Source organism: Tursiops truncatus, chromosome 16 (genome assembly GCF_011762595.2).
Source record: "Tursiops truncatus isolate mTurTru1 chromosome 16, mTurTru1.mat.Y, whole genome shotgun sequence".
Taxonomy (NCBI): Eukaryota; Metazoa; Chordata; class Mammalia; order Artiodactyla; family Delphinidae; genus Tursiops; species Tursiops truncatus.
The window spans coordinates 15,499,868-15,527,485 of NC_047049.1; the positions used below are offsets into that span (position 1 = coordinate 15,499,868).

The 27,618-nt window shown below is 44.6% G+C and overlaps 1 protein-coding gene across 3 annotated transcripts in view; it reads left to right on the forward strand.

The window, feature by feature from the left end:
• The window catches only part of ABLIM1 (actin binding LIM protein 1), a 317,822-nt gene that overhangs the window by 196,173 nt on the left and 94,031 nt on the right, over positions 1-27,618 (forward strand). For all 3 annotated transcript variants that reach the window (XM_033841728.2, XM_033841732.2, XM_073793954.1), the window contains exons 4-6: positions 2,832-2,941; positions 20,543-20,669; positions 22,207-22,300. In XM_033841728.2, the coding sequence (XP_033697619.2) occupies positions 2,832-2,941; positions 20,543-20,669; positions 22,207-22,300 (331 nt within the window). The remainder of the gene's footprint in view (positions 1-2,831; positions 2,942-20,542; positions 20,670-22,206; positions 22,301-27,618) is intronic.

The following is a 27,618-nucleotide window of genomic DNA, read 5'->3' on the forward strand; positions in this document are numbered from 1 at the left end:
AGCTACTTAATGGACCCATACTAATCAGGCAATCCCATGCCTTTTGGAATGGTGTTGATTCTGTGCGCTCCATTTTGCTATGCCTTTGTAAAAACTACAGTTCAGTTCAGTTTGTTTTGTTTTTCAGCATTTCATGTTTCTAGGCCAGAGAAATGTAAACTCTAGAAGGGTAAATATGATTTTGTATAATTAATTAACAAGATAATACACATGGATAAATTGTAATAAGATTTAGATGAAATATTCATAATCAAATTATTTTAATAACTTTATATAACTATTAGCCCATTTTAAAATTATATATATTTTTAAATCATAATTTAAAAATTCTGGGTTAATGAGCTGAAATTTTTTCTGTATTTAATCAAAAGCAAAGCTTCCTCTTGACCTCTCCTTTTTCAGGCTGTAGCTCACAGCCTGGTTAAGAGCCTGGACTGGCATTCGGGAGACCCGAGTCCTGGTCGTGCTTCCTGGGCTGATTTGAGACCTATGTGAGCTAACTTTTCCACAGCAATTGTCTCATCCGTAAGGTGAGAGGCTGTGAACTGCATACAAGTGATTCCCCAAACCTGGATGGTCACTGGAATCCCCTAGGGAGGGTCTCTTTAAAATATCCATTTCTAGCCTTTCTCCTTCCTAACTCTCATGATGATTTAGTGGTTTCTGAAGGGCCACCAAGGAGGAGGAGACTCAGTCAGGTTGGAGGGTGCTGGCCCAGGTAAACTCCAAGAGGCTTCCTGATCTTGGCCTTGAGAGACCATTGCTTCAAGTTGGTAACGGACAAACATTTATCAGCTGTAGCCCTGTCCCTGCATGTTTGAGCCAGCAGAGAGGTGCCCACTGTTGCTGCTTCTGAATGACACCAGTTTCCTCTGAGGAGGCCACCTTTACAGTTTACAAATTGCGTTCATGTAGAAATTAATTTAACCCTCTGAGCAATTCTGTGGAGTCAATCAGGAATTCGTGTCCCTACTTATGAGTGACTTGGAGACTCAGAGTGTAAGGGATTTTCCCAGATCCTCACATCGCAAGGCCAAGATTTGAACTCAGGTGTTCTGACTGTAAATCCAGTTCTCCTTCTATTACAAACATTCAGGCAAATGTCAGGAGGAAGTGAACCCATATGGGCAGAGGACATAGGGAAATGAAGGGGGGTTCATTCATGAAATAACAAAATTCAGAAGACCTGGTCGCATTGTTGAGAACTGGACTCTGGTTTGTCCCATGGTGGATCTGTGTGGGGTTCAAGTTTAAAAATAGAAGCTTAGATCAGATGCAGGGCCTGGACTAGGGTGAAGCCAGGGAGGCTCCTGGGCGCACAGTTTAAAGGGGTGCTTACTCCCGGGTCATGCAGCACTTCTGACAGCGGGGGCCTCCTTAGATGCTTTGCCTCGGGTGCCTCGCTGCCCTCACCCTGGTCCTGGCCCTGATCAGAGGCAAAGAACCTGAGCTTATTGTGTCTGTGGACTCTTCACCCCCTGAGGACCTCCTTACAGAGCATATTGGAGGCTAGCTTGGTTTTACCTAATAAGTGTGAAGCGATAGGCCTGTTGGTATCCACCAGAGCGTGACTTTGATTATTAAAGACAGAGCAAGTTCTGAGTTGGTGGATACCACCTGCACCTGCCTGTGGCTTGGTCTCCCTAGCTGGTCAATCCACGCAAGTTGCTTAACCTCTCTGGCCTTAGCTGAGCAACGGAAAGTAACATGGCACCAGGAGAGAAGAGGAGAGGAGAGACCACCTCAACTCAGCGCTTCTAAAATTTGGCGGTGTGAGAGTTTAAAACTCTCCTTGATGACTGGCAACAAGCACGTTTGTGGAGTTAAGTCCAAATTTACTATCTGTGCGTGCATTATGGTTAATCAACAACTGTTAGGCGGCCAAAGGGCAACTTAAGGCAGCTGTGAACGTAAAACATGTCCAGAAGCTTGAATTTGTTCTTAAGAAATTGCTTCTGACTCAGATGTGTGGGGATGTTTGGCTTATGAGTTTCAAATTTCCTGATTGACAGAATCACACATTTGAAAACTCATGATGAAGATCATTGGCAAATTGGTCAGTTGCAAGAAAGTAGGCGTGGAAACTGTCATATGGCTATTAATTAATGACTTTTTTTAAAGCTATCTGCCTGCTGAAGTGGGAGCAGAAGAAACTGATAACGTACCTGAAGAAGGCAATATTTTTGCAACGTGTGCTGTTATTGATGAATATCTAATGTGAAAGGAAAATATCTTTCTGAAAAGAAGCTAATACTAATTTTTAAACAGATATTTATCGCATCTTCGTATTTCTCCAAGTTTATGAGGGACTGGGCCCCTAGCACTGTGAGATATTTAGTTCGCCCATTCAGACGTCCAGGACCAAGTCTAATTCAGCATAATTATCACGTTGGTCCAGGGAACTTAAAGAGTTAATGCTTGACCTGTAACCAGTTCTCTTGGGGAAGGGCCTTAAGCTTGAATAGGAATCCATGGCATTTAAAATATTTCTTCCTGGAGGTGTTTCCATTTGGAAAATGAAAATTGTACTGTGTGTGCCCTGCTAGGTGACTTGTTGGAACATCCCTCCGCTAATGAGCGGAGGTGAACGGTATCATTTTACTATCTGGTTGCCCGCAGAAGCTGCGCGTTCTCCTTTCCTCTCAAAATGAGGCACGTTTGTGTGTTTGTTTGGACTGGATCCAGCTGGCTGGCTGGCTTCAGGCTGCATTTCAAATGGTTTGGCTCCTCTTCGAAGCAGTGAATTGGCACCGGAGGCCAGCCAAGCAGGGGTGAGGAAGAGGAATGAAATTGCTGCAGTAACCTTGAGGGCAATGTCTTTCTGTCTCCAGGCGCCCGTTTCCACCCGGTGACCGAGTCACGTTCAATGGGAGAGACTGCCTTTGCCAACTGTGTGCACAGCCGATGTCTTCCAGCCCTAAAGAAGCCTCCTGCTCTGGCAGTAAGTGCCCCAGCCACCTGTTGACATGAATTCCTTCATTCCTCAAAGGTAGCTTAGGCAGGTACCTTCCTTTTTGAGAAACTCTGGTAGCCGGAGCCAAGAGTAGGCCTATATCTAAGGTGTTTTCAATTGTAAAACGTGACGCGTGGAGAAACCTTCACTAAAACCCATGCAGTGAGAAGCATCTCCCTTATTTCAAAAGGACAGAAGTAGAATTGGACATCACACTGTGTATTTTGATAGTAAATGAAGGAAAAAGAATTATAAACTATTACATCAGAAACGCCCCTCTCTGGTCATGGAGGTTAAGCTGTGAGAGCGTTTGGTGGTGATGTGATTGATGTCTCTGTGTATTAGAAAAGCTATCCCCACAGTGCCTCGGGCAAATGTGGTGGTTATTATTTACTCTTAAATAATTCTTTATCACCCTTAAGTATTCTTTATTCACCTGGAGGGTTTCTGACATTTATTCACTCAACAGATAATTTGCTGAGCACGTACAATGTGTGTGTCATTCACACTAGAGATACAGGCGTGGACAGAACATACTCAGAATCCTCAGGAAGCTCATTTTTTAGTAGGAGCAGGTAGACAATGAATGCATGTACAAAAATATATAATACGTGAAGAAAATTAAAGTAGGAAGAAAAAGCAGGTCAATGGGTCTGTGTTTGTATGGGGCAATCAGGGAGACCACTCTTAAAAAGTGTCACCCAAGGCGAGATCGGAAGAAAGTATGGGACAAGCTATCCATACATCATGGGATTGGTAATTCTTGATGACAAGGCTTGTCTGACCTGTATGAATCCAAAGAAAACCAACTTCCTTCCAAATAAAAATAGTGGCAAATTGCAGTATTTCTTGTAGTAAATAACATTGGGTAAGGTCAGTTCACTCTGAAGTGAGAGGGATTCTGAACTCAGGACAGCAAGCAAGGAAGCTCTCCTTCCCTCTGTTTCCTGGGGCTTTAGGACATGGACTAGATAGAGGTTTGCCTCGGTTTCTGTGTATTGTGCCCATCCTCAGAGAACAAATGCCTTTAAACCCTGCCAGCCTCAGCACATAAGAATGAGATAAGCCCCTTCTGCTCCGGAGGAATTTCTTGTAATTTTTAACAGCACTTCCAAATCCTCCTGTTAAAGTAGAAGAGTTATACCTGTTAAAAATAAGAATGTTATGACCAAACGTATTTACATAGAAATTGGATTTTGACCATTGGGAGAAAAGAAGAAAATAAATGTGTTAGTGCATCTTATTCAACACACATGATCAGATCCTTAGCATGTGGATTTATATGCCCTCCTAATAAATAACAGCAGCCTGGGTAGGATAAGGGCTACAAAACAGGACACTATCCAAGACCCCTAATACGGTTTCAAGTCCCTCACTGTGCTTACCTACTCTGCCCCCTGCAGGTCATTGGGAAGGTGACCTAGGTTGAGAATAGGTACCCCTTGCTTGAGAGGGCTTGCTTTGAAAGTATGTTACCAAAAAACTTTGCAGGAATTCTTCAGTCTAGTTAAGAAAAAGAGGATGTTATGAGTCCCAGGATAGGATGACAATCTATAACAGAAGATCATGTCCATAGGCCTATTATAGGACTGGCTGCATCCTCAAATTCAGTGGAGTCCTTTAGTCCAACTATCTTTCTTGATAGGTGAGGATATTGCAGCCCATGAGGATATTCAAGGTCACACAAGCTATCCAATAATAAGGTAGGGTTAGAGGCAGGGCTTCTGACTGCGAGTTTGGGGCTGTCTTTTTGTTTCATCTAATACTCCTCATTGGTTGGTTTAAGAAACAGAAGGAGGATATTTTTAAAGGTTTCCAGTCCTCTTCCTCCATGTAATTTGGAAGCATATTTCCTAATCATAGCTCCACCAAAATGGTTATTCCAATTTTTATTAAACATTGTTTTGCTTTATCTATATTTTCTTTTCCTATATGACATAGTTGTTATGCACATAAAAAAGAAATTAAAATTCTAAGTATAAAAATGTATCAGACTCAAATTCATTACATTTCTAATGCTAGATTTAACAGTTATTGCGTGTGTGCAAATTGTTGGACCAAATCGTATTTTCTCCTTTGCTCCCAATGGATGAAATCCCTTTTCTCTGTGCAATTGCTTTGGTCAGAACATTTTTATTTTCAACAAGTACTTGTCTGTTTAGATAAGTACTCAAATAGCATTTCTGGGGCGCGTGGGTGTGGGTGTCTGTCAAAAAGAGAGCTCTTATATATGGATACACACATGCAAAGTACCCAAAGGAGGCAGGCACACAAGTACAAGAGCAAGTGAATTTTCAGCAAGTTTCTGAAATTCGTTGGCGCATAATTAGAAAACACTTGGTTATTCTTTGTAATTCTTTAAGAAATGCCCTATATTTTAAAACTATACTGATGTTACTTTGATTCTTATTTTTTAAAAAAATAATGTAACTTGGCAAAGCTTCCTAAAGAAAGGCAAATCATGAAACTTTTCTTTGCTAATGTTCACAGTGTTGGTGACATAGATCAGAGAGCCAAGGTCCTCTCTTTCCTTTGAAATGTTCTTTCACAAATGAGTTTGCTCTTCTGAACCGAAATTTTATTTCACATTTTGTGGCTGGTTTTCCATAATCACTGAATAGGAGGTGAAGACAGTGTGAGAAGGAGAGAAGAAGTGAAGAGTGGCCAATGGAAGCAAGTCAATGATGTGATGAGAATTAACACAAAATAGGCTCTGTTAGAGCTTACTCAGTAGAGGTGCAATTTCAGCTACTCAGGGGCCACCATGTCTGTGTTGCTCTAATTTAGGGAGACGTCCCAGTGGAGTGCCTGTGATGTCTTGGGTACTCTGCTTGGCGCTTTCTTCCACATTACAGTAACTCTTCTCACCTTTATTTTATTTTCTTCTTAAAACATTTGCACAGTACTCACTGTGATCAGGCACTGTGTAGCTGGTGTACAAATTTTAACTCATTTAATCCTCAAAACCACCCTATAGGTTGGTACTAAAACTATCCCCTTTTCACAGATGAAGAAACAAAGGGCCATAGATGTTAAATAATTTGCCCAAGGTTACACAGTGGTAGAGTCGGGATACAAACCCAGGCTCCAGATGCCATGTTACTGTCCCGGATATTTATTGCATAATGTAGGTATCACTGTCTGATTTCCAAAGATGCGGGGTGCTGAGCCTTGGAGCAGTGACCTGACTTGTCTGCGGATTTACTCAAGTGTCTGCCTGCAAGGGCTGTGTGCTTTCTGTGTGCCACAGTTGCCTCCCTGGTGTAGCAAGGTTTGGTGAATAGAAACCATCAGGAAGTTATTCATAGAAACAAACTACTTCAATTAAAGATTATTGCCCTTGAATTAGTAAAAACTGTTGCTGCACCCAGTCTAATGCAATTTGAATTCAATAAGCAACAAACATTATATAGCATGGAGATAATAGTAAACTTTGCCTCACAGGGTTACAATGAACATCAATTAAACTGCTTTTATAATTGATAAAAAAAAATCGACTGCCCATGTCTAGCTGATTCATTCTTTAGAAATAAAAATGTATGTCCAGAAAACATGATGCTCTCCCAGAAGTTTATTGACACTCCTTTAAGGCCTAACTTCACTCCATTCCATGTATCTGTCAGTAATTGAGGGACTGGTTCTTGTGGCGTAAGGAGCCACGTGAGGGGGAGTCTGTGTGTGACAACCTAGAGGGCAGGGAATCGGCTTTGGATGTTGCTTCCTGCACGGCTCTGGTCTATTTCAGGCATCTGAACAGAAGTGGGTTGCTGTCTACGATCACCCTTTCCATTTCAAAGGGTGTCTGACTAGTGTCTGATTGTGTGTGGGTTTGGCAGATTGATGCGATGAACACCCCCCACACACACATACATCCAAACCCATCTTCCTCTCCTTTACCCCCTCTGTACAGCATTGCCATTGTTCCAACTGCAATTGGAACTCCTAACGTATTGGGGCAAATGCTCTGCTTGGACTGAATTTAAATCATTTCAGATAAACAGTCCTGTGCATGTTTTCAAAGGGGAGGAAGAATTTTTCAATTATTTTACTTTTCTATTTGATGCAATAGCTTTTAATAGTTGCAAGATGATTTTTTTTTTTTTATCTATGTTCTCTCTCAAAAAAACATTTGCAGGTTGAGTGGGATTGTCTGCTGAGGCCCCTACAATAGGTGGAGTGGTGACGATCTGACGCTGGCATCTGACTGCCTGGGGCAGGCTCTGGCTCTAGCCATCTCCTGACCTCTCCATCCTCCAGGTCCTCTTCCGTAAAATGGGATGGCAATAGGTACCTACCTCGTAGGATTAAATAAGTAAATAGATAAAAGTACTGACTACTTATAAAACAAAAACTTACTGTTCACGCATTGACTTCTGAATTTTTGTGTAGGATAATCTTTGCTTTTTGTGACTGTGCGTTTTTCACTCTACCGTTCACGGTGGCTGTCTTTTCTGTTCATTTGATATTTCCACCAATATGTAAAACCCTTGAAGGCAGGAACACGTGCACACATACAACCCATGGACTGTTGTGTTTTGACTCCATGGTGATGGGTTTTGCGGAAGGTCTTCAAAACAGACCAGCCCCACCTTCTTGAGACACTTTCTTCCAGTAGGATAGGATGGCAGAGGAGGCTTGGCAGGCTTCTGCTAAAGAATATGGGTTCTGGGCAGGTTGATGGCTGGTTTTTATCCCAGTTCTACCACATACAGGCTGTGTGGCCTTGAGAACTCAATCTCTGCCAGCATTTCTTTGCCTATAAAATAGGAAACAATAATAGTTCCTTTCTTGGGCTTCCCTTGTGGTGCAGTGGTTGGGAATCCGCCTGCCAGTGCAGGGGACATGGGTTCGAGCCCTGGTCCGGGAGTATCCCACATGCGGCGGAGCGGCTGGGCCCGTGTGCCATAACTACTGAGCCCTCATGCCACAACTACTGAAACCCATGCTCCGCGACAAGAGAAGCCACCACAATGAGGAGCCCACACACAGCAATGGGGACCCAAGGCAGCCAAAAATAAATAAATGAAATTGAAACAAATAATAATAGTTCCTTTCTCATTGGGTTGTTCTGGGGATCATATAAGTAAAGTACTTAAAAGATTCATGATACCTAATAAGCTCATCCAAATGTTAACCATTGTTCTTTAAGGAAGTTACAAGACTAGAACTTGAGCTTAGAGATAATTTAGAATCAGAAAGGAACAGAAGAAGAGAGCGTAGCATGCTGGTTTCAAATGTGGGCTCTACCTTTCAGAGGGCTTGGGTTTCACTCCTGGTCCTGCTTCTTCCTAGCCATGAAGTCATGGACAAGCTATTGGATGTCTCACAACCTTCATGCTCTCATCTGAAAATCGGAAGATAGCTACTCCTAAGGGTTGTTACGGGAATTAAATAAGATACTACTACGTGGGAGGACAGTCTAAATGTGGGGAGGGTACTTGTAAAAACAGCACAGGGGGAACCCAAACAGAGCAAAGGCTTTGTTCTTCCATGTCCTGAGAAGAAAATCTGGAAAGTTAGAGCAAGGGCGCCAGGTCTCTGGAGGCTTTGAGGGGTTTGGCAATGTGGAGCTTGGCTTAACCTGGAGGACAACCAGATGAAAACAATGTTCTAGAAAGATTAAGGTGGTAATGGCAATGGTGGTGTGCAAAATCAGTGATTTGACATCAGTGATCAGAGCTGGGGATACCATTGGTTGTGGGTACAGGTAATGGCCGTGAGAAAAGGTGAGGAAGGTGAATGAAAGGACTAAGTCAAAGAAAGATATGGATGCCATTCGTTCATTCAATGAGCATTTCTTTGAGCACCTGCTGTGTTCCTGGCACCAGCCAAATTCTTTACTGCGCAGTTATCATCATGTATTATGGTGATACATTTGTCACAATTAAAAAGCCAACATTGGTACATAACCTGTTGCATTTTTTTTTTTTTTTTTTTTTTTTGCGCCACGTGGGCCTCTCATTGCCGTGGCCTCTCCCGTTGCGGAGCACAGGCTCCGGACGCACAGGCCCAGCAGCCATGGCTCACGGGCCCAGCCGCTCCGCGGCATGTGGGATCTTCCCGGACCGGGGCACGAACCCGTGTCCCCTGCATCGGCAGGTGGACTCTCAACCACCGCGCCACCAGGGAAGCCCAACCTGTTGCATTTTAATTGTTTAAATGTGTGCCCGCCTCCACCACCAAGTTCATGAACTCATTAAAGATAAGGACCCTGCTGTCCTTCTCTCTTATACAAGGTCTAGCACATAAAGCCCTAGATAAACACTCCAGAAATTGAATCAAAGCCATCTTTATCTCTAAACAGAGCTAATAACAATCTTCTCTTTTTAAATGGGTTTAAATGTTCATTGTAAAACAATACAAATTTTACAGGAAAGTACAAAGAAGGAGATGAAAATCACCCGAAATCCCATCACAATGAGATTACCTCTGTTAACATGTTGGTGGGTATGCTTCTGGATTTTGCTCTAAGTGCTATAGACACATGTACAACTTCGCATAAATTCTTCCCATAGCATTTTGGTCATGTGTCTTCTCATCAAACATCATTTGTTCTTTTGAGTGTCACACAAAAGATTGAAAGCTTTGAATTTGCTTAGGCTCCCTGGCTACAGGGCCAGCTCACAGGTGTCCCGGCCAAAGCTGTGCTTTGCATTTCTATTGTGACAGTTATTACCACATAGCTCCCCTAGCTCTTTGCATCTTTTTCTCTCCAACCAGACTATGAGCTACCTAATGACAAGCTCTTTTATTTATTTTTTCCCTAAGAATAGCACTGTGCACACAGCAAGTACATGAATGTTCATTTAGTGGGTAAATTGATGCCATCCCAGGAGAGCCTTTCAGGTAATAAATCTCAGCTCCCAGGTCTGGAATGTTGAGTTCTGAATACTACTTGAATGACGATGGTGACAATGGCTTTTGTGGTTTTGTAAAATTACATAGTACAGCTTGGGTGCATGAGGGCAAGGTGTATCGGCATGTTTAAATGTTCATTTTCTCATCTTATTTACAAGTCTTTCCTCTTATTTAATAAAAGGGGAAGGAGCTATTGCTTTAGAGAATTCGGCTGATGACAGCATCACAAGGTTTTTTTGATTTTGGGTTTTTTTTTTTCAGTAGAAGTGTCAGGGAATGTATTTCCCAACTTTGAGTGTGAGGTTAGAGAGGCCTCACCTGTCTGGGCACTTAGGGTGCCAGCCCCTGGCCTGGAAGGACAGGGTCTAACCTGACATGGCAGTTCCAATATTGCTCTACTGGGTACAGATTAGAGTGTTGAGAGAGTTTGGAATCGACATAGTAGCCAAAGATTCATTGCAGGAGGACAAGGTATGTCGCAAAAAGGAATTTAGATTTTTCAGACTGAAACCTGTTACAATTATGAGTCAGACATTAAAGATCCCAGAGTGACATATCTTTTCACTTAACCAGAACCTGGATTATCTCGGTTGCAAGAAAGGAAGAAAAGTTCCCGCCTTATAGGGAATGGGTCCAACTAAGGAGCAAAAAGGGAAAATGGGTACAAAAAAATGTTTCAGTGGTTGGCAAGTTAATGGTATTTTGTTATTTGCTGTTTTCATTTCACTAGATACGTCTTTTATGTAATAAGACCCGCACCTTCTGACAACTTATCAGTAAAACTAGAATTTTAATGATTGGAAGCGTGGTTATTCCCCAGTTTAATTTTTCAGCAGCAGTAAAGACTTAGCTGTTCAAAGGACTGCTGTGTATATCTATAGTTGTATATTCCTATAGACTGTCCTCAGAGGGATACTGAGAAATTACTCTTACTGCTTATCTCCAGAAGAAAGGGAGCAGTAGCAGGGAGATAGGGAAGGAAAGGAATTATTTTTACTACATGAAAAAAAAAGTTTAACTATGTGTATGTATTACCTATTTAAAACCAAAGCACATCAAAAATAAAAATAATGTTAAATTTAAAAAAAGGGACTTCCCTGGTGGTGCAGTGGTTAAGAATCCACCTGCCAATGCAGAGGACATGGGCTCGAGTCCTGGTCCAGGAGGATCCCACATGCTGTGGAGCAGCTAAGCCCGTACGCCACAACTATTGAGCCTGCGCTCTACAGCCTGTGAGCCACAGCTACTGAGCCCATGTGCCACAACTACTGAAGCCCACACGCCTAGAGCCCATGCTCTGCAACAAGAGAAGCCACCACAATGAGATGCCCACGTAGCGCAAGAAGAGTAGCCCCTGCTCGCTGCAACTAGAGAAAGCCCATGAGTAGCAACGAAGACCCAGTGCAGCCAAAAATAAATAATATAAATAAAAATAAATTTATAAAAAAATAAATAAATAAAAGGCCCATTCCAGACTGAAGTCTCACTGCAGTTTGCCCTTGCTGTGACCTTCAGTTGTGTATGTATTAAGTGACTGGTCACATGAGGAAAGTACTGAAACTGACATTCTACCCTTTCTTTTCTTCTTTCTATCTTTGGAATAGAGTCAATGAGCTGATATTGGCTAATGAGTACTGGATCTGAGAAACTGACGTAAAACTCAAGTATGATTTCCTCTTTGGCAAGAACCCGGTTTGCTGGGTGACCATAGCCAGTTAAAGATTTATCATGAAACTCGTCACCAGGTTAAAATTTACAACTTAATTAAGGAAATCAGTATAAGGGCAAACCTTCTTGGTACAGATTTTTTTAACTGAAATTCACATAACATAAAATTAACTATTTTAAAGTGAATGTTTAAGTAGATCACAACATTGTCCAACCACCACTTCTATTTCCAAAACATTTTCACCACCCCAAAAGAAAACTCTGTACCCATTAAGCAGTTACTCCCAGTTCACCGCTTCTCCCAGCCCCTAGGAGCTACCAGTCTGCTTTCTGTTTCTGTGTATTCACCTACTGTGGGCATTTCACATAAATGACATCATACAAGTGTGGCCTTTTGTTTCTGACTTCTTCCACCTTGTTTTCAAGGCTCATCCATGTCACAGCATGTGTCAGAATTCCTTCCATTCAACTCCTGCTTAATAGATTCATAACCAATTAATGGAGAGGAAAGGCAAACAATCTGGCTCCTTTTAATAAAATTTCCTGTTCAGATCCTGATCATGAATATGAGTAAAAACACACCCAATGCTAATTAAAGGAGGGGGCTTCTTGACCTTGAGAATTCGTAATACTCCTATCGGAATTCTGTGAGCACTGGCTCAGGGGTTAGAATTGGAAGTTTCAGATGTGCAAATGGTCTGTATTTATAAAAATTATGACCAAAGCTATAAGTGTATATGATATACACTTTAAAAGAAGGAAAGATGGGATTGACTGCCAAATATTAGATAATAGAGGGCTCCGAAGATGACTGTTCCTGGTCCTGCCTACAGCTTTCCTGGTGAGGCTGATAATCTGCTGCTGCTATGGCCCATGAAAACTTGTTTGTTGTGCAGTATTGTTTTCCCAAGACAACAAGAACCTTCACCTAAAATAGCAGGTCAGAGGCTGCTCTGGCTTGTGATGTTTCCATCATGGCCGTCAAGATAGCAAAGGGAGCAGCTAACCTAGGCAAGGCCATGGTGATTGTGCAAAGTCTGGTTCAAGATTACATATTCAGGCAGCCCATAACCTTTTAAAATAATTCTGCATCATTTTTAGTGAATTTAGATATAAATTATTGACAGCCATAAGATGGCAAATACACTGCACCTATTTGAATATAAATAAATATAAATGTTCCAATTCCCCTCAGCCCCAGCTAGTATTTGTCTCGTGACCCCATGTATTGCTTTCTGGCAAATGGCAGCGTAGAATTTCAGAAGTTAAAAAGTACTTAAAAAACTAATTCTTGAAAAGTGCTTAGCCTAACACATTTGCATTTTGCCCTCTATCTGTCTTTTCTTTTGGTGACCTCATACCCATGGAATTTGCCGTGACATGCTAGAAAAGAAAATTGCAGACTCATGTCAGTAACTCGACACGGATTGTGGCCAGTCAGTAGTTGTCAACTCAGATGTCTGGTTGGAACTTGACAACACTGAGCAGCACAGCTGAAGATCAGACATTCAACGGTGTACACTTGCTAGATGGACGCTCTTATCACTACTAAATGATGTGGCCTTTTTAGTCAAGGAAGGGTTTTCAAACCCGGGTTTGTTGAAACAGGTTAGCCAGAAATTGCACACTTTTGTCAAGGAACTCAAAATGGGTCCTATTAAAAATTCTCCCTAGGGCTTCCCTGGTGGCGCAGTGGTTGAGAGTCCGCCTGCTGATGCAGGGGACACGGGTTCGTGCCCCGGTCCGGGAAGATCCCATGTGCCGCGGAGCGGCTGGGCCCGTGAGCCATGGCCGCTGAGCCTGCGCGTCCAGAGCCTGTGCTCCGCAACAGGAGAGGCCATAGCAGTGAGAGGCCCGCATACCGCAAAAAAAAAAAGAAAAAAATAGCATAGGGAATGTCTGGATTTTTTTAAATTGATCGGTTACAGATTCAAGGGCCTACAAAAAAGGGCCAGGCTGGTAACATAGGTGCATATGCTCAGTTCAAGCATGAAAACAGGTGGCAGTGGACATTTAGACCCTAGGGAGGGATGCGAACCTTAGCAAACTGAAAACATCTGTCCTGTCTAGGGTGGGCAGCCACTACGTGCCTCCCACAGTTATTCACGCAGAGGAATCCACGTGCCAGGGGCTGATCAGATGTGTTGAAAGCTTGTGTCAGAGGCGGCTTGTTGACCTCACAGAATCTGACCCATGTTCAGGTCACACTTCTCTTGTCTCCACTTTCTCTCTTTTTGGGTAGAACAGCTGTTCTCCGGCATTCTGCATTCACCATTTTATTACACAAGGTCATGGGAAATCCACATCCTGTGGGAGACGTTGAATGACAAGATATGATGTCATTAAATTCAGGATTCAAGTTAGCCAAACCCTGGAACTTAAATTGGGGGGTTTTGTTTGTTTGTTTTCCTTAAATCTCCTTGTATTGACACCTGGCCAGGGATGAAGTGCCTCTAGTTAACAGTCTATTAAAAGGACACCACTTGAATATTTTATAGGGTCTCCAAAATCTTATTCTACTTTCTATTAATAACAACCTATGTCTGTTTTCAGTATTTGTTGCTTTGTTCGCCTGGTGTGTCTTCTTTCTGCTGAAATAGATGTGTCTGGGACAGATCTTGTAGGCTTTTTAAAAATTTTTTCTTTCCTTCTGCCACATCTCCTAGGCTAGAATGAGGAAAACTCAAAGTTGATGACTAATGATGTGCAGTTTTTGACATGGAGTGGTGTCTCAGACACATTGTTCCTTTCTAAGAATGTGTACATTCAACATGCAAAAGGTATATATAACATGCATCCATAATAGATTTAAATTAACAACAACAAAACACCCGGCTCGCTACTGTTCGTTCCCAGAAGGCGGTGAGGTGTCTTATGGAGAAAATATGTGTGCGGCAAAAGCTTCCTTCAGGTATGAGTTATAGTGCTGTTGGTTATGAGTTCAGTGTGAAAGACTCAACAGTATATAGTAAGTGAAGTGTCTTGAAACAGAAACAAAACAAAACAAAAACCCTATATCTGAAATGATTTCGTGTCTATTTTTCATCCACATGTATAGCCATGAACTTACGTGCTAATCTCGGTTGATGACGACTAGAGTTTCTTTTTTTATTCTTTTTTTTTTTTTTTTTTTTTTGCGGTACGCGGGTCTCTCACTGTTGTGGCCTCTCCCGTTGTGGAGCACAGGCTCCGGACGCACAGGCTCAGTGGCCATGGCTCACGGGCCCAGCCGCTCCACGGCACATGGGATCTTCCCGGACCGGGGCACGAACCCGCGTCCCCTGCATCGACAGGCGGACTCTCAACCACTGCGCCACCAGGGAAGCCCTAGGGAGAATTTTTAATAGGACCCATTTTGAGTTCCTTGACAAAAGTGTGCAATTTCTGGCTAACCTGTTTCAACAAACCCCCTCCATCCTCCCCAGCCTCAGGTCTGCTCCTCATAAGCTCTTACTAATGCCTGGCAGGCAGCTTTCTCAGGTGGGTTCATTCAAGATGCTTGGGCGTGGGTACCAGCCACAGGACACAAGTGCATCCCCGGTGAGCCAGATGGTGGCCATGCACACCTCTCCTACTTCTGCCTTCTCCTTAGCCTGCCATCAAGAGGAGGGGCTCCAGCCGGCTTGCTGCCTTCCAAATCTTCCAGACTTAGCAGGCTCCAGACTTTTTGTTCATGAACACTACCAAGCTCCAGGACAGTCCGGTCAGTTTGTCCCAAGAACTCTTAACATCAAGCTTCTCATGGATCCACAGGAGCACCAGGGCCTGAGCGTCCCCAGTCAGTAAACATGTAGGTGGGGAGTGGGGGGCTGGTCCCCCCGCTCTCCCAGGGTCCTCTAATCCCTCTCACAGCAGAGGGGAGGGAACACCCCATTCCTGCTGTGTGGACAGCTCCCTGCCCACTCTCCTCTATGCCTCTGTGAATTTCTGATTTCAGAGGTAGGGAGGCAGTAAGCGTTGAGAGTCATCAGGTAGATTCTACTATCTTTTGGTAAATCCGGCAAGGATATTCCTAGCAACCTTCTCTGGAAGATGGAAAATTTATCATCATTGTTCTCAGCTCTAAGATGATACATAACCCAAAATTTCAGGACACTAGGAAAAGTCCCATTCCATATTCTAGAAGCTTTGGTCGCAGATGGGTGGCTACTGTGAATGGCAGCTTCCACCTCCACTGATGGTTCTAGGCATGACAGAAGCCTGAGAAGGCAGGGGTGATTGGGAATTCAGTTACCACGAAGTTCCCTCTTCTGTAGCTCCGTTCCACAGCCTTCTGTTCCAGAAAATCATCTTCACAGAGTAAGACATCTTTTTGGCTCTTACCCTTACCAAATGGGAAATTCTAGGAAGGCAGAAATCGTTCTTAAAAGGAACATAGGGGGCTTCCCTGGTGGCGCAGTGGTTGGGAGTCTGCCTGCCAATGCAGGGGACGCGGGTTCGTGCCCCAGTCCGGGAAGATCCCACATGTCGCGGAGCGGCTGGGCCCGTGAGCCATGGCCGCTGAGCCTGCGCGTCCGGAGCCTGTGCTCCGCAACGGGAGAGGCCACAACAGCTAGAGGCCCGCGTACCGCAAAAAAAAAAAAAAAAAAGAACATAGGTATCCAGGCTCCAGGCTGACAGGACCTTAAAGGCAGCCCAAGTGATGACATCTTTCTTAGCATCATGAGAACACAGGTTTCCTTTCAGAGAGCCATTTGTCACCTTCTTCAACTTAAGTACTTTAGAAGCCCAGGTGTCCATGGCCCTATGCCAAAAAAGAAAACAAAAAGAGAGAGGTTAAAGGAGACAGACAGGATCCCTATTCTCAAGGATATTCATTAACTTTGAACAAAATGATATAAACATGGAACCAGGTGTGTACATGGATATTAGTTTAACTTGGACATAAGTAGCCAAATCCCTGCTTTTCTCTTGGCTCCTGGTGCCAAGAATGAAAGGCTTGGGGGCAGAGTGTTTAAGGCTGTTGTAGTTTGCTTTTGTTTTCACATTTGGTCGTTGTGTATCCCCGAAAGAAGACCAGCGAGTTGCTAGAGGGTTTGATTTCCTTGGTGCTGCTCCATATTCACCTATTTCTGACTTTGGCAGTAATTCCAGTGCCAATCACCAGCTTTCTATATTTACCAGCAGCTGCTTCAGTGATGTGGAAACAATTTTCTCAACAGCTGAAAAACATGAAGATAGAGACGAGGACATTTTGTTCTTTATAAAAGAGCTTAGTTGGAATGAGCATAGGAGACACAAACCATCAGCACAAATCTTTTTATCTCAGCATCTTTTCTACTTTCCCCAGCATGACATCAGGCTTAAGGAGAGTATAAAGTTTTGTCCAGAGAGAAACGAATGGGTAACCTCTGTGGAATACACTGGAATACTTTGAATCAGCTGGGCCAGTATCCTACTTTCCAGGAGGCCATCTTTGCAGATTTGCTTGATTTATGTCTTAAGGTTTGGGATGAAGGAGCCTCATCCCCAGCCTCTACTTCCAGCCCAGTTTCACCAGCTGGCTGGCTCTAGGTGGTCACACTCAGTGAATGCTTCTTCATGAAACATAACCAAGATCAGTTGTAGAATGTGTGCCGTCCGTGGAACAGTACAGGGCATGGAGGATCTGAGAGGTTCAGGACACCCCCTGTGAGGTCAGAGGCTTCCAGACTGCAAGGCACTTTGACTCCATGACTGTGAGGGATAATAAAGATTGTGAAAAACAACTACTGAAGAGTATATGCCATGTCTATAAAACGCTCACACAATGCCTGGTTCACCAAAGCCCTCAGTGCCGAATGATCAGAGAGGTCATTATTGCACTCAAATTGTCTCAGCTGCTGTCAGAGCTCTGAGGTATCTGGGCATGAATGTGCTTATAAAAACAGCAAGACAGAATCAAGAAACCTGGTTTCTAGTCCCATCGGCCCCTACCAAGGAAAGGGGAGCGCCCTTTCCTTGGCGCTCCCCATGTGGAGCACCCAACAGATACCAAGCATTCTAAGTGTTATACGAAGCACTTCACGACACAGAGTTTCTCTTCTTCCTCGCAGCAACCTGAGAAGTGGGTCAGCATTTCCCAGATGAAGAAATGAGGGGTCAGAGAGAATAACTTTTCCGAGTTAGTGCCCAAGTCTTCCTAATCCTAAAGCCAGCCCTCTCGCTGTCCCCGCACCTTTGATCTCCCTCAACCCCAGTGCAGGGGAGATACCAAACAGCTCCACTGACCTTCTTGAGCCTGACTGTCTTCAGTTGTAGAATTGAAAACCCATCTCTAAGGTTTATTTTCTGCTTTAAAAATTCTATCAACCAGCATCTTCCGTATTATTTTAAATCCTTATTGCCACCTAGTGGGCATAATCTAATCAGAAGAATGAAGAAAATATTCAGTTCGCTTGGATTAAAACCTGCCAATTCATCTTAAATCCATACTGTGCTCCTGACCTTTAAAAATTGTATTTATGAGCAAATATCATGGCCTTCCATTTTTATCTTTATAGTAAACTACCAGATGAGTGGTCCCCTTTGAAAGACTTTTGGTGAATTGCTGGGAATCGTATAAACCCGAGCTCTTAAAAAACTATGTAACGCTTTGGGACCGTATAATACACACTCAGCTTATAATGGGCTATACTTAAAGAAATTCTAATCTGCAATATTCATAACTTGTATTGCAGATATACTTTTAACTTTATAAATATTTTGCTCAGCAATTTTTTACATTCTCCTGATAAAAAAATATCAGCTTATGGGGCTTCCCTGGTGGCGCAGTGGTTGAGAGTCCGCCTGCCGATGCAGGGGACACGGGTTCGTGCCCTGGTCCGGGAAGATCCCACGTGCCGCGGAGCGGCTGGGCCCATGAGCCATGACCGCTGAGCCTGCGCTCCGCAACGGGAGAGGCCACAACAGTGAGAGGCCCGCGTACCGCAAAAAAAAAAAAAAAAAAAGAGTTTCTGTTATGCATAGTGTTTTACAGCTTCTTTTTTTTTTTAACTCCATCTACTTTGGACATCTCTCCATGTCAGCACACAAATCTACCTCCTTCGTTTCAACGGTATGTACTATTCCATATTGACCATACCGTAATCAATGTAACCAGTTTCTCATTAATGTCCACATAGGCTATTTTCAGTTTTATTGTTACAAAAATGCGGTAGAGGATGAATATATATTCTTCAGGGGATAGACATACACTCACAGGCACATTCTTTTGCAAGTTTATTTGTAGAATAAAATCTTAGACATGAAATTGCTGCATATAAAGGTTATGTAAATACCCACTGACCAGAGGTCACCAGAAGCACACCTGTAGTCAATAAAAAAAAAAGTCAAGTGTACTTAACGAACCACAGCAAGGGAGAAAAGGAGAAAAATTGTGAGTTATGTCTGGATGACATTTAGAGGAACTTTTTATAGGATTTGGGCTTGTGCTGGGTACTGTTAGGGAAGTTTTTCTAGGAGAGAGAATTCAAGTTAGGCTAGAAATGTCATTCTTAGTACAGGAGCAGCAGTCACAGATGTGGTCACAAAAGGGGCGTGTGTAATCATTTTGTGTACCGAGAGGCCTTGTCTGCACATTTCTTTATTCCGTGAGTGTTTTTTATGATCAGTTGGGGACATCATGAGCAATGTGCCAACAGTGCTTTCTTTCACTTTCTCAGGTACGTTGATTTTACAGAAATTGCTTTACAGAAAGGTTGTACCAATTTACAGGCAGACCTCGGAGATACTGCCTATGCGGCGGGATCAGTTCTAGACCACCACAATAAAGCAAATACAGCAATAAAATGAGTCACATGAATTTTTTTTGGTTCCCCAGTGCATATGGAAGTTATATTTACATCATTCTGTAGTCTGTTAAGTGTGCAAAACATGATGTGTAAAAAAGCAATGTACATACCTGAATTAGAAAGTACCTTATTGCTGAAAAATGCTAACCATCATCTGAGCCTTCAGCGAGACTTAGCAGGAATATCAAAGATCATTGATCACAGATCACCATAACAAACACAATAATAATGAAAAAATTTGGGAAATTGGGAGAATTACGAAAATGACACAGAGACACAAAGTGAGCAAATGTTTTTGAAAAGATGGCGCCAGTAGACTTGATTGAGGTAAGGTTGCCACAAACCTTCAATTCGCATTATATTTGAAGCACAATAAAGTGAAACACGATAAAATGGGGTACGCCTGTACATTCTTCTGGGTTCTCTTAAATATTCCATTTCCCTAACGACTATGTTTTTAATAATCAGAATAAGGGCAATTGTAACAATAGCAAATGTTTATAGAGCTCTAAGTCCTTTATTTCATTGATTCCTCATCAGAGAACTTGAGACAGGCACTAATAGCATCCTGGCTTTCATATGAGGAAACCAAGACTTAGAAAAGGCGAGAACCAACCTGGGTCACGTGACTAGCCAACATGAGCTGGGGTTCAGAACCGGGTCGTCTCATTGCAGGGTCCACACTCGCTACCATGGAGAAACACTTTCTCCTCTATCTGCTTCACAGGAGCCTGTCAGGGAGAATTGAAGGCTAAGGAATTAAAAGCCATTGAATTGATGATCACAAATGTTTGAGAGTCTGGTTTAGGCTGATAAGGAAGTAGAGTCCTGTTTACAAAAATGAGACTTAACGGGCAGCCTTCCAAGAGTCCCATACCTAGTGTTAGAGAGGCATCCAGCATGGTATGCTCAGCTACTCACATGTGCCCTCAATTAATAAAGGCCGATGAGAGCTTTCTTAAAATCACAGCCAAGACACTATAATTAAATATTCTCTGGGCCAGCTGGAGCTCAGAGGGTAGTTACATCACCCCCAAGGAAATAAACTGATGAAGGACATCCATGCCCTTGGACCCACGGAGGTTTATGACGTTCCCATCCTGTGTGAGGATGGGGCCTGCGAGTCCGCCGGGGCAGGTTTCGTGCAGGGAGAGAACGCGGAATGAAATTGTGCTTGAGTAAATATTTATTGAGTGTGTGATGGGTACACACTGGGGTTCAGAGCAGGCCTGCGTGCTTGGATTTAGCAAAACAAACGTGGAGTAACCACTGGTGGCTGCTTTTTTTCCAGATTGTGCTGGCTGTGGACGAGATATCAAGAACGGGCAGGCGCTCCTGGCCCTGGAAAAGCAGTGGCACTTGGGTTGCTTTAAGTGCAAGTCCTGCGGCAAAGTCCTCACCGGGGAGTACATCAGCAAGTAAGACTGGGGCCTGGGGCGTGGATCATTTCAGCGGGGATGGGGCCGTGTTGGGCCCCTCTGTAGGCCCTGCTCTCCGGGACTCCACCCCATCCCATCAGACATAATGAAAGACATTCACATCCCAAAATCAATATGAACTTTTTGCCATAAAACTTTTGAAGAGAATTTTATTCTTCTGTTGTTGCCTACTATAAGTTTAATGAAATATTCATCATTGCCTAATGTAACAATTAATGAAGCTGACATAAGGATAGGCTGTATGTTGTAACCAATTAAGCATTTAGTTAATTTCGCTAATTTTTTTTCCTATTTGGAACTAGTAAACCTTTACCCTCCTTCCAGGTCTCAGACATATTTGTAGACACCCCCCCCCCAAAAAAAAACACTCAGGGTCTAGGCACAGAGCCCATTAGGACCACCAGGGAATAGGTTCATTAGAGTCAGATGCTGGTATAGATAATAGAGCAGGTGAAGTTTTTGTTTTTGTTTAATGTAACCTGCAAAAACTAGTTACAGTGGTTACCTTTCAAATTAAGGAGGAGGGACTTCCTCGGTGGTCCAGTGGTTAAGACTCCACACTTCTACTGCAGTGGGCGCGGGGTTTGATCCCTGGTCAGGGAATTAAGATTCCACATGCCGTGCAACCAGGCCAAAAAAAAAAAAAAATTAAGGAGGGAAGAATGAGCATGGAGCGGGGGGAGGGTCCACTGGCAGTGAGGGAAAATTTTCCCCCATCCACTTTAAAAAATGGTCTCCAACCAGCACCTATTCAGAACAATTTTAATGAATTTAACTCCTGAATATAGTGAAACAAACAAAAGAAGTAGCTTAGGCCCCACCCCCTAGAAATCCAATTCTGCAGGTCTGGGGTGAAGCAAACACCAGTATTAGAAAGGGAGAAACTGCACAGGTGATTCTGATGCACAGCCCAAGTAAGAAGAGAGAAATGCTCGGCCTTTGACACTGACGGCTGTGCGGCGCTAGGTAACTGGGCTGTCTGAAGTGGCACGTTTTAACTCTTCCATGTGATGGCACATAGAACATGGTATTCTTCACTGTGTCCCGAGGGAAATGAAGGAGGTTGCAGGAGGCTGAGTGAGAGGCCCTGGACCCCTAGGGCCCCTGAGGGCTAAGGGGATGGCGTCTCCATGCTGTTGGGACGCATATGAGTCAGTGAGCTGGTGGGGGTTGAGGAAGAGGGACCCTGGGACCACAGCTGAAGCCCATCTGGCCTGGTGCTGCGAGAGAGAGCGACTCCAGGTTTTCGCTAGTTAGGTCTGAGGCAGTCCAGGAATCAGCAGCCGTAACCATTTGGCTGTTACTTCCACGCGGCTTGGAGAACCTCAGCGTTCTCTCTGGATCGTTTGGTTTTGTGGGCTTTGACCCTGTCTGACCAGGTCTCCAGACATGTGAGTGCTGGGTGGGAGAGAAACAGCTTCTGCTACCGTTCTGTGCAGGAGGGCGGAGAGAAATGGGGTCTGGGTGTCTTTCCTGCCCTCGGCCTTCTCGGGAGCTGACGCTCTCTGTCCTGCAGGGATGGCGCTCCGTATTGCGAAAAGGACTACCAGGGTCTCTTCGGGGTGAAATGTGAAGCCTGCCACCAGTTTATCACTGGCAAGGTCCTGGAGGTAAGTGACAGATGGGCTTCCCTCGAAGCTACCGTCATCTTCCGCGAGGCCCTGGAAAATACACGGGGGCCTCTTTTTCCATTTTTTTCCATCTTTTTCTCACATGTGGAGGAAAGAGTAGTTGTAGATGACGAGTCGCTTAGAGAACTACTGTGTGGTACTGTCTTCTCAGGCAGTGCCTACTGAGTGCTCGTGTGGAAATTGGAAGGATGGGGAATTTGAGGGAGCAAAAGAATGAAAAAGAGTCTGTTAGGAATTATGTAGTAGGAAAGGTTATATTAAACTGTTCTTTTGTTTAGAAGTTAGAAAAGAGGAAATGAAGAGCGTGCTAGAGCCGTGTGTGTGGGTGGTACACCTGTGCGTATGTGTGCCCGCATGTCCGTGTGTGCGTGTACACGTGTGCGCTCTTGTGTGTATACGTGGGAGTGTACAGACTCACGGAGCAGAGGCTCCAAATTGAAGCTAAGAGAAGAAAGAGTCATTAGAGGTGAGGGCGTAGACTTCCCCACCCTTAGAAAACCACATCCTGTGTGACCCAGAACGCCCTGTGGTCCAGGCTGAGCCGAAGCCTGTCAAGTTCAGGTGTGACTGCACTGCCTCGCACCAGGGAGCTTGGTTCCTGCTTTCTCAGCAGCGGCCCCACCAGCTTCTGCCTCTGGGCTGAGCCGAGCTCCTCCTGGGCCGGGGCCACCTGTGGACATGAGGTCAGAGGTCAGAGAGTCACTGCCTGGCTTCTCACAGGCCTGTGGGGTGTTAACACACTCCCATGGAAAAAGCAGAGATTGCCTCACACCCATCCCGCGTCTCAGGGCGGAGAATGTGCACTGAGCACTGAGTCAGGATGCCTGGTGGAGTCCTTGGAAGGTAGCTGAACAACTTGTCACATGGCTTCAGCAGACACCAGGGCACTGAATCCACTTCACCTCATTCAAACTTCCCAACAGGCTATGTTTCAGGGACCCAGGACTGAATCGGAGAGTCCCCCAAGGTGTCACTGGGCAGCTTCTGTGGGATTTCACCAAGTTCGGGGTGGCCTTCCTAATCCCACAGCAAGCTCTGCAATGCCTTCCTGTCCGTGAAGTGCAGAGGTGGGCTGACGTTGGCTCTGTGCTGAGATCTAGTCCAGCTAATTGGATTTGGGAGATAAGGAAGTGCGTGTTGTCTATGCAGTTGCCTCTGACTCAGGGGAAGGGTGTTTCAGGAAGAAGGAACAGTGGTTGCCTCTGACTCAGGGGAAGGGTGTTTCAGGAAGAAGGAACAGCAATGGCAGAGGCTCAGAGGCAAGCACAAGCACAGCATACCGAAGAAACAAAGTCATTTGGGCAGGAGCACAGCTGAGAGAGATGATGCTGGAGGAATGGGAGGGGCCCGAGCATGAGGACCTCGAAAGTCACATTCAGGAGTTTGGCTTTATCCTAAGAGTGGTGCGAAGCGTTGAAGTGATTGTGGCTAGAGTGTCATGTGGCTGGATCAGACTGTTGTGTGAAGAATAGGTGGGTGTCCTCAAATGCATGCGTGTGCCCCCATGTTCACGGCAGCTCTGCTCCCACCAGGCAGAAGGGAAAACAGCCCACGAGTCCATGAATGGATGGATAAACACAATGTAGTATATATAGACAATGGGATATCATTCAGCCTTTAAAAGGAAGGAGTTCTGACACAGGCTACAACGTGCATGAACCTTGAAAACATTATGCCAAGCGGTAGAAGCCGGTCATGAACGACCACACACACTGTATGCTTCCATTTAGATGAAATATCCAGAGGAGATCGATCCATAGGGAGAGGAAGCAGATTGGTGGTTGCCCGGAGTTGGGGGTAGGGACGGGGGACAGGGAGTGTCTGCTTATTGGTACCCCCTTGGGGCGATGAAATTGTTTTGGGACTAGATAGAGATGGTGGTTGCACAACCTTGTGAACGTCCTAAACGTCACGGAATTGTTCCCTTTAAAATGGTTAATTTTATGTTACGTGAATTTCACCTCAATTTTAAAAAGAAACGGTGGAGGGCTTCCCTGGTGGCGCAGTGGTTGGGAGTCCGCCTGCCGATGCAGGGGACACCGTTTCGTGCCCCGGTCCGGGAAGATCCCACATGCCGCGGAGCGGCTGTGCCCGTGAGCCATGGCTGCTGAGCCTGTGCGTCGGGAGCCTGTGCTCCACAACGGGAGAGGCCACAGCAGTGAGAGGCCTGCGTACTGCAAAAAAAAAAAAAAAGAAATGGTGGAGACAGGGAGGCCAGTTTGGAGAGCTTTGGACACCAAACAGTGGTGGCACTAGCTGGAGTGACACCTGAGAAGTAGATGCCCACCACCACACACACACAGCTGGGGGGCAAGGAGGAGTTTTCATGGCCTTTCCAATAAGGCTTTTATTGGCAGCCCAAGGATACTTCAAGGCTGGGTTTGGGGCCCAGGGTGATGCACATCCCTAGGAAAGCTATTGGAGAAGATGCGTGTGACCCATCCAGGGGGTGGCTTAAAGTCCAGCCATCTCATCCCAAGACACAAAGTACAGTAGTCCTCGCCTGTCCTCTGAATGTGCCCCCCGTCCCTCCACAGAGCGAGGAGCCCTGAGTGGGGCCTTACAGCATTTCCTTGGCTTCCCAAGTTTGATCTGCTGCACAGGTCTGAAATAAACCCATAGAGTTGGGAACAATTAGGAAATTTCATCTTAAAACAAGATGGAATGTAGACTTACTGTGACGAACCATGTGTAAAAATACCAAATCACTATGTTGTACTAAAACTAATAGAATATTGTATGTCGATTCTAATTCAATAATAAACAAATAACTAAAACACCAGAACTTATTTCCAAGATGTTTAGCTATAGCAGGAGAGGCGGGAAGACAGTGAACGCAGCCCCCAACTTGAGCACCACATTTGTAGACAGCGTGGATGGAAGCAGCTGTCTCCTCAGGCCAGATGTGGGACTGTGATCCCCCAAAAGAGTTGGGGAGGCAGAAGGGCTGGTGAGGGTGTTGATCATCTTCAGATTTAGTTCAACAGCTGTAGGAAGGAATCTCTACAGTAGAACTAGATGCAAGAGCATGCTGTTTTGAAGACACATCTGCTTACTCTGGTTTCTCCCTGGAGACCCGAGTATTCCAGTGTTTGCAGGGGCTGCGAGGGCCCCTCACCCCATTGGCTTCAGGCCTCCATGAGGGCCATTGACGAGGACGAAGCCTGGGACGCTTTCCACACAGACCCGCAGAGGTAGGGCTTCTGGGAGCAGGTTGCAGTGGGGTTCCGGGCAGATTCAAGACCCACCCAGTGGGTGTGCCCTCCCCCTCAGATGGGTGTGTGATCTAGAAAAATGTCCTGTACAGTGAGCAGCTGACATGTGACAGCTCGTGAGTCAACCTGGCTGGTTTCCCAGCACAAAACTCTGCCCTCCTCCCTCTGCCTTTTATTCTCTGACCCACTGTAGGTAAAGCATGATGATTCTGGACTTGTTGTAAATACTGTAATCCTTGCTTTGGGGGGTTTGGTTTTTTTTTTTTTCTGTTTTTAAAATTATGGTAAAATCCACATAACATAAAATGTACCACCTTAACCATTTTTAAGTGTATAGTTCAGAGTATTACATAGATTCCTAACGTTGTGCAACAGTCACCACCATCCATCTCCATAACGCTTTATGACTTTGAAATCTGTTCTTATTAAACAGTGACTCCCCGTTCCCCTCTCCCCACAGTCCTTGGTGGTGACCACTCTACTTTCTGTCTCTATGAATTTGACTACTCTGAGTATCTCATATCGGTGGAATCATACAGTATTTGTGTTTTCCACCGATGGGCTTATTTCACTTAGTATAATGTCCTCGAGGTTCATCCGTGTTGCAGCATGTGACAGTATTTCTTTCCTTTTTCAGGCTGAATAATATTCCATTGTACGGATGTACCACAGTTTGCCTATCCATTCTGTGATCTTTGATTTTTTTTTGGTTATGTTTCTGATTGATTTTATCCATAGAGATTATAAATGTATTATTAGTTCCCTGTGTCTTCTGTAACAGTGGTGGCTTAAAACCGCAGAAACTTATTGTCTCACAGTTCTGGAGGCCAGAAGTCCCAAACTGAGGTGCTGGCAGGGGCTGTGCTCCCTCCAAAGGCTAGGGGAGGATCCTTCCCTGCCTCTTCCAGCTCCTAGTGGCTGTGGCTACATAACCCTCATCCCTGTCTCCATCTCCACAGAGCCTTCCCCTCTGTGTCCTCTCCTCTCTGTGTCAAACCTCCCTCTGCCTTTCTTTTAGAAGGTCACTTGTCATTGGATTTGAGGTCCCCCTGGATCATTCAGGATGATTCCCTCCTCTCAAGATCCTTAGCTTAATTACATCTGTAAAGACCCTTTTTCCAAACATTCACAGGTTCCAGAGATTTGATGTGGATATATCTTTGGGGGGGCCACCAGTCCAGTAAACCTGGGAAATTATGCAAGTGTCATCCTGGTGAAGGCCGGAGCTCTGGTGTGGTTTTAATTGAACCCTTGCTGAGCATCGGAGGTGTCCTAAGGCCACTTCTCTGGGTGTGGTTTTACCTGAGATACCACCAGACACTGGACGGAGCTTTGAGAAGGAGAAGGGTCCCGGACAATGGTCAAGAAGCTCCAGGCTCAGCTACGTCACCGATTCCTGAGTAATTTTGAACAGATCATTTAGCCTCTTTGAGACTATCTTCATTTCACAGGTAAAAAGGAGTGGCATGTAACCTCTGAAACTCTACCCTGTTCTAAACTTCTCTCTCCGTTATTCCTTAATATCATAAACTCTACCCATTACATTGGCTTGAGGGAGTGGGGAGGAGAGCTTCATGTGTTTTAATGAAAAGGGCTCCAGGGGATGGGAAATCGGGGATTTACTCTTGGATCTGGAACTCACAGCTTGTGACCTTGGGCAACTCACTCAATTTCTTTGAGCCTCAGTTTTTTTCTTTAAATACAAGCATTAAAAATATATATGTAAATCCAAGACGTGGACCTCTTGACTCCTAAAGTTACTTTGGTTCTAAGGATCTGAGTTCTGTAATTCTCATGTCTTAGACCTAAGGGGTCAGAGCCAGCAGTTCTTTTTTTTCTGGAGAGATTTTCTGGAAACTGGCCTATAACACTCAGCATATGGCCTACACTCGGATTGTAGTTTTATTTGTCATTAGCTTGCTTTCAGTTTTTTGGGGTTTTTTTTTGCGGTACGCGGGCCTCTCACTGCTGTGGCCTCTCCCGTTGCGGAGCACAGGCTCCGGACGCGCAGGCCCAGCAGCCATGGCTCACGGGCCCAGCCGCTCCACGGCATGTGGGATCTTCCCAGACCAGGGCACGAAC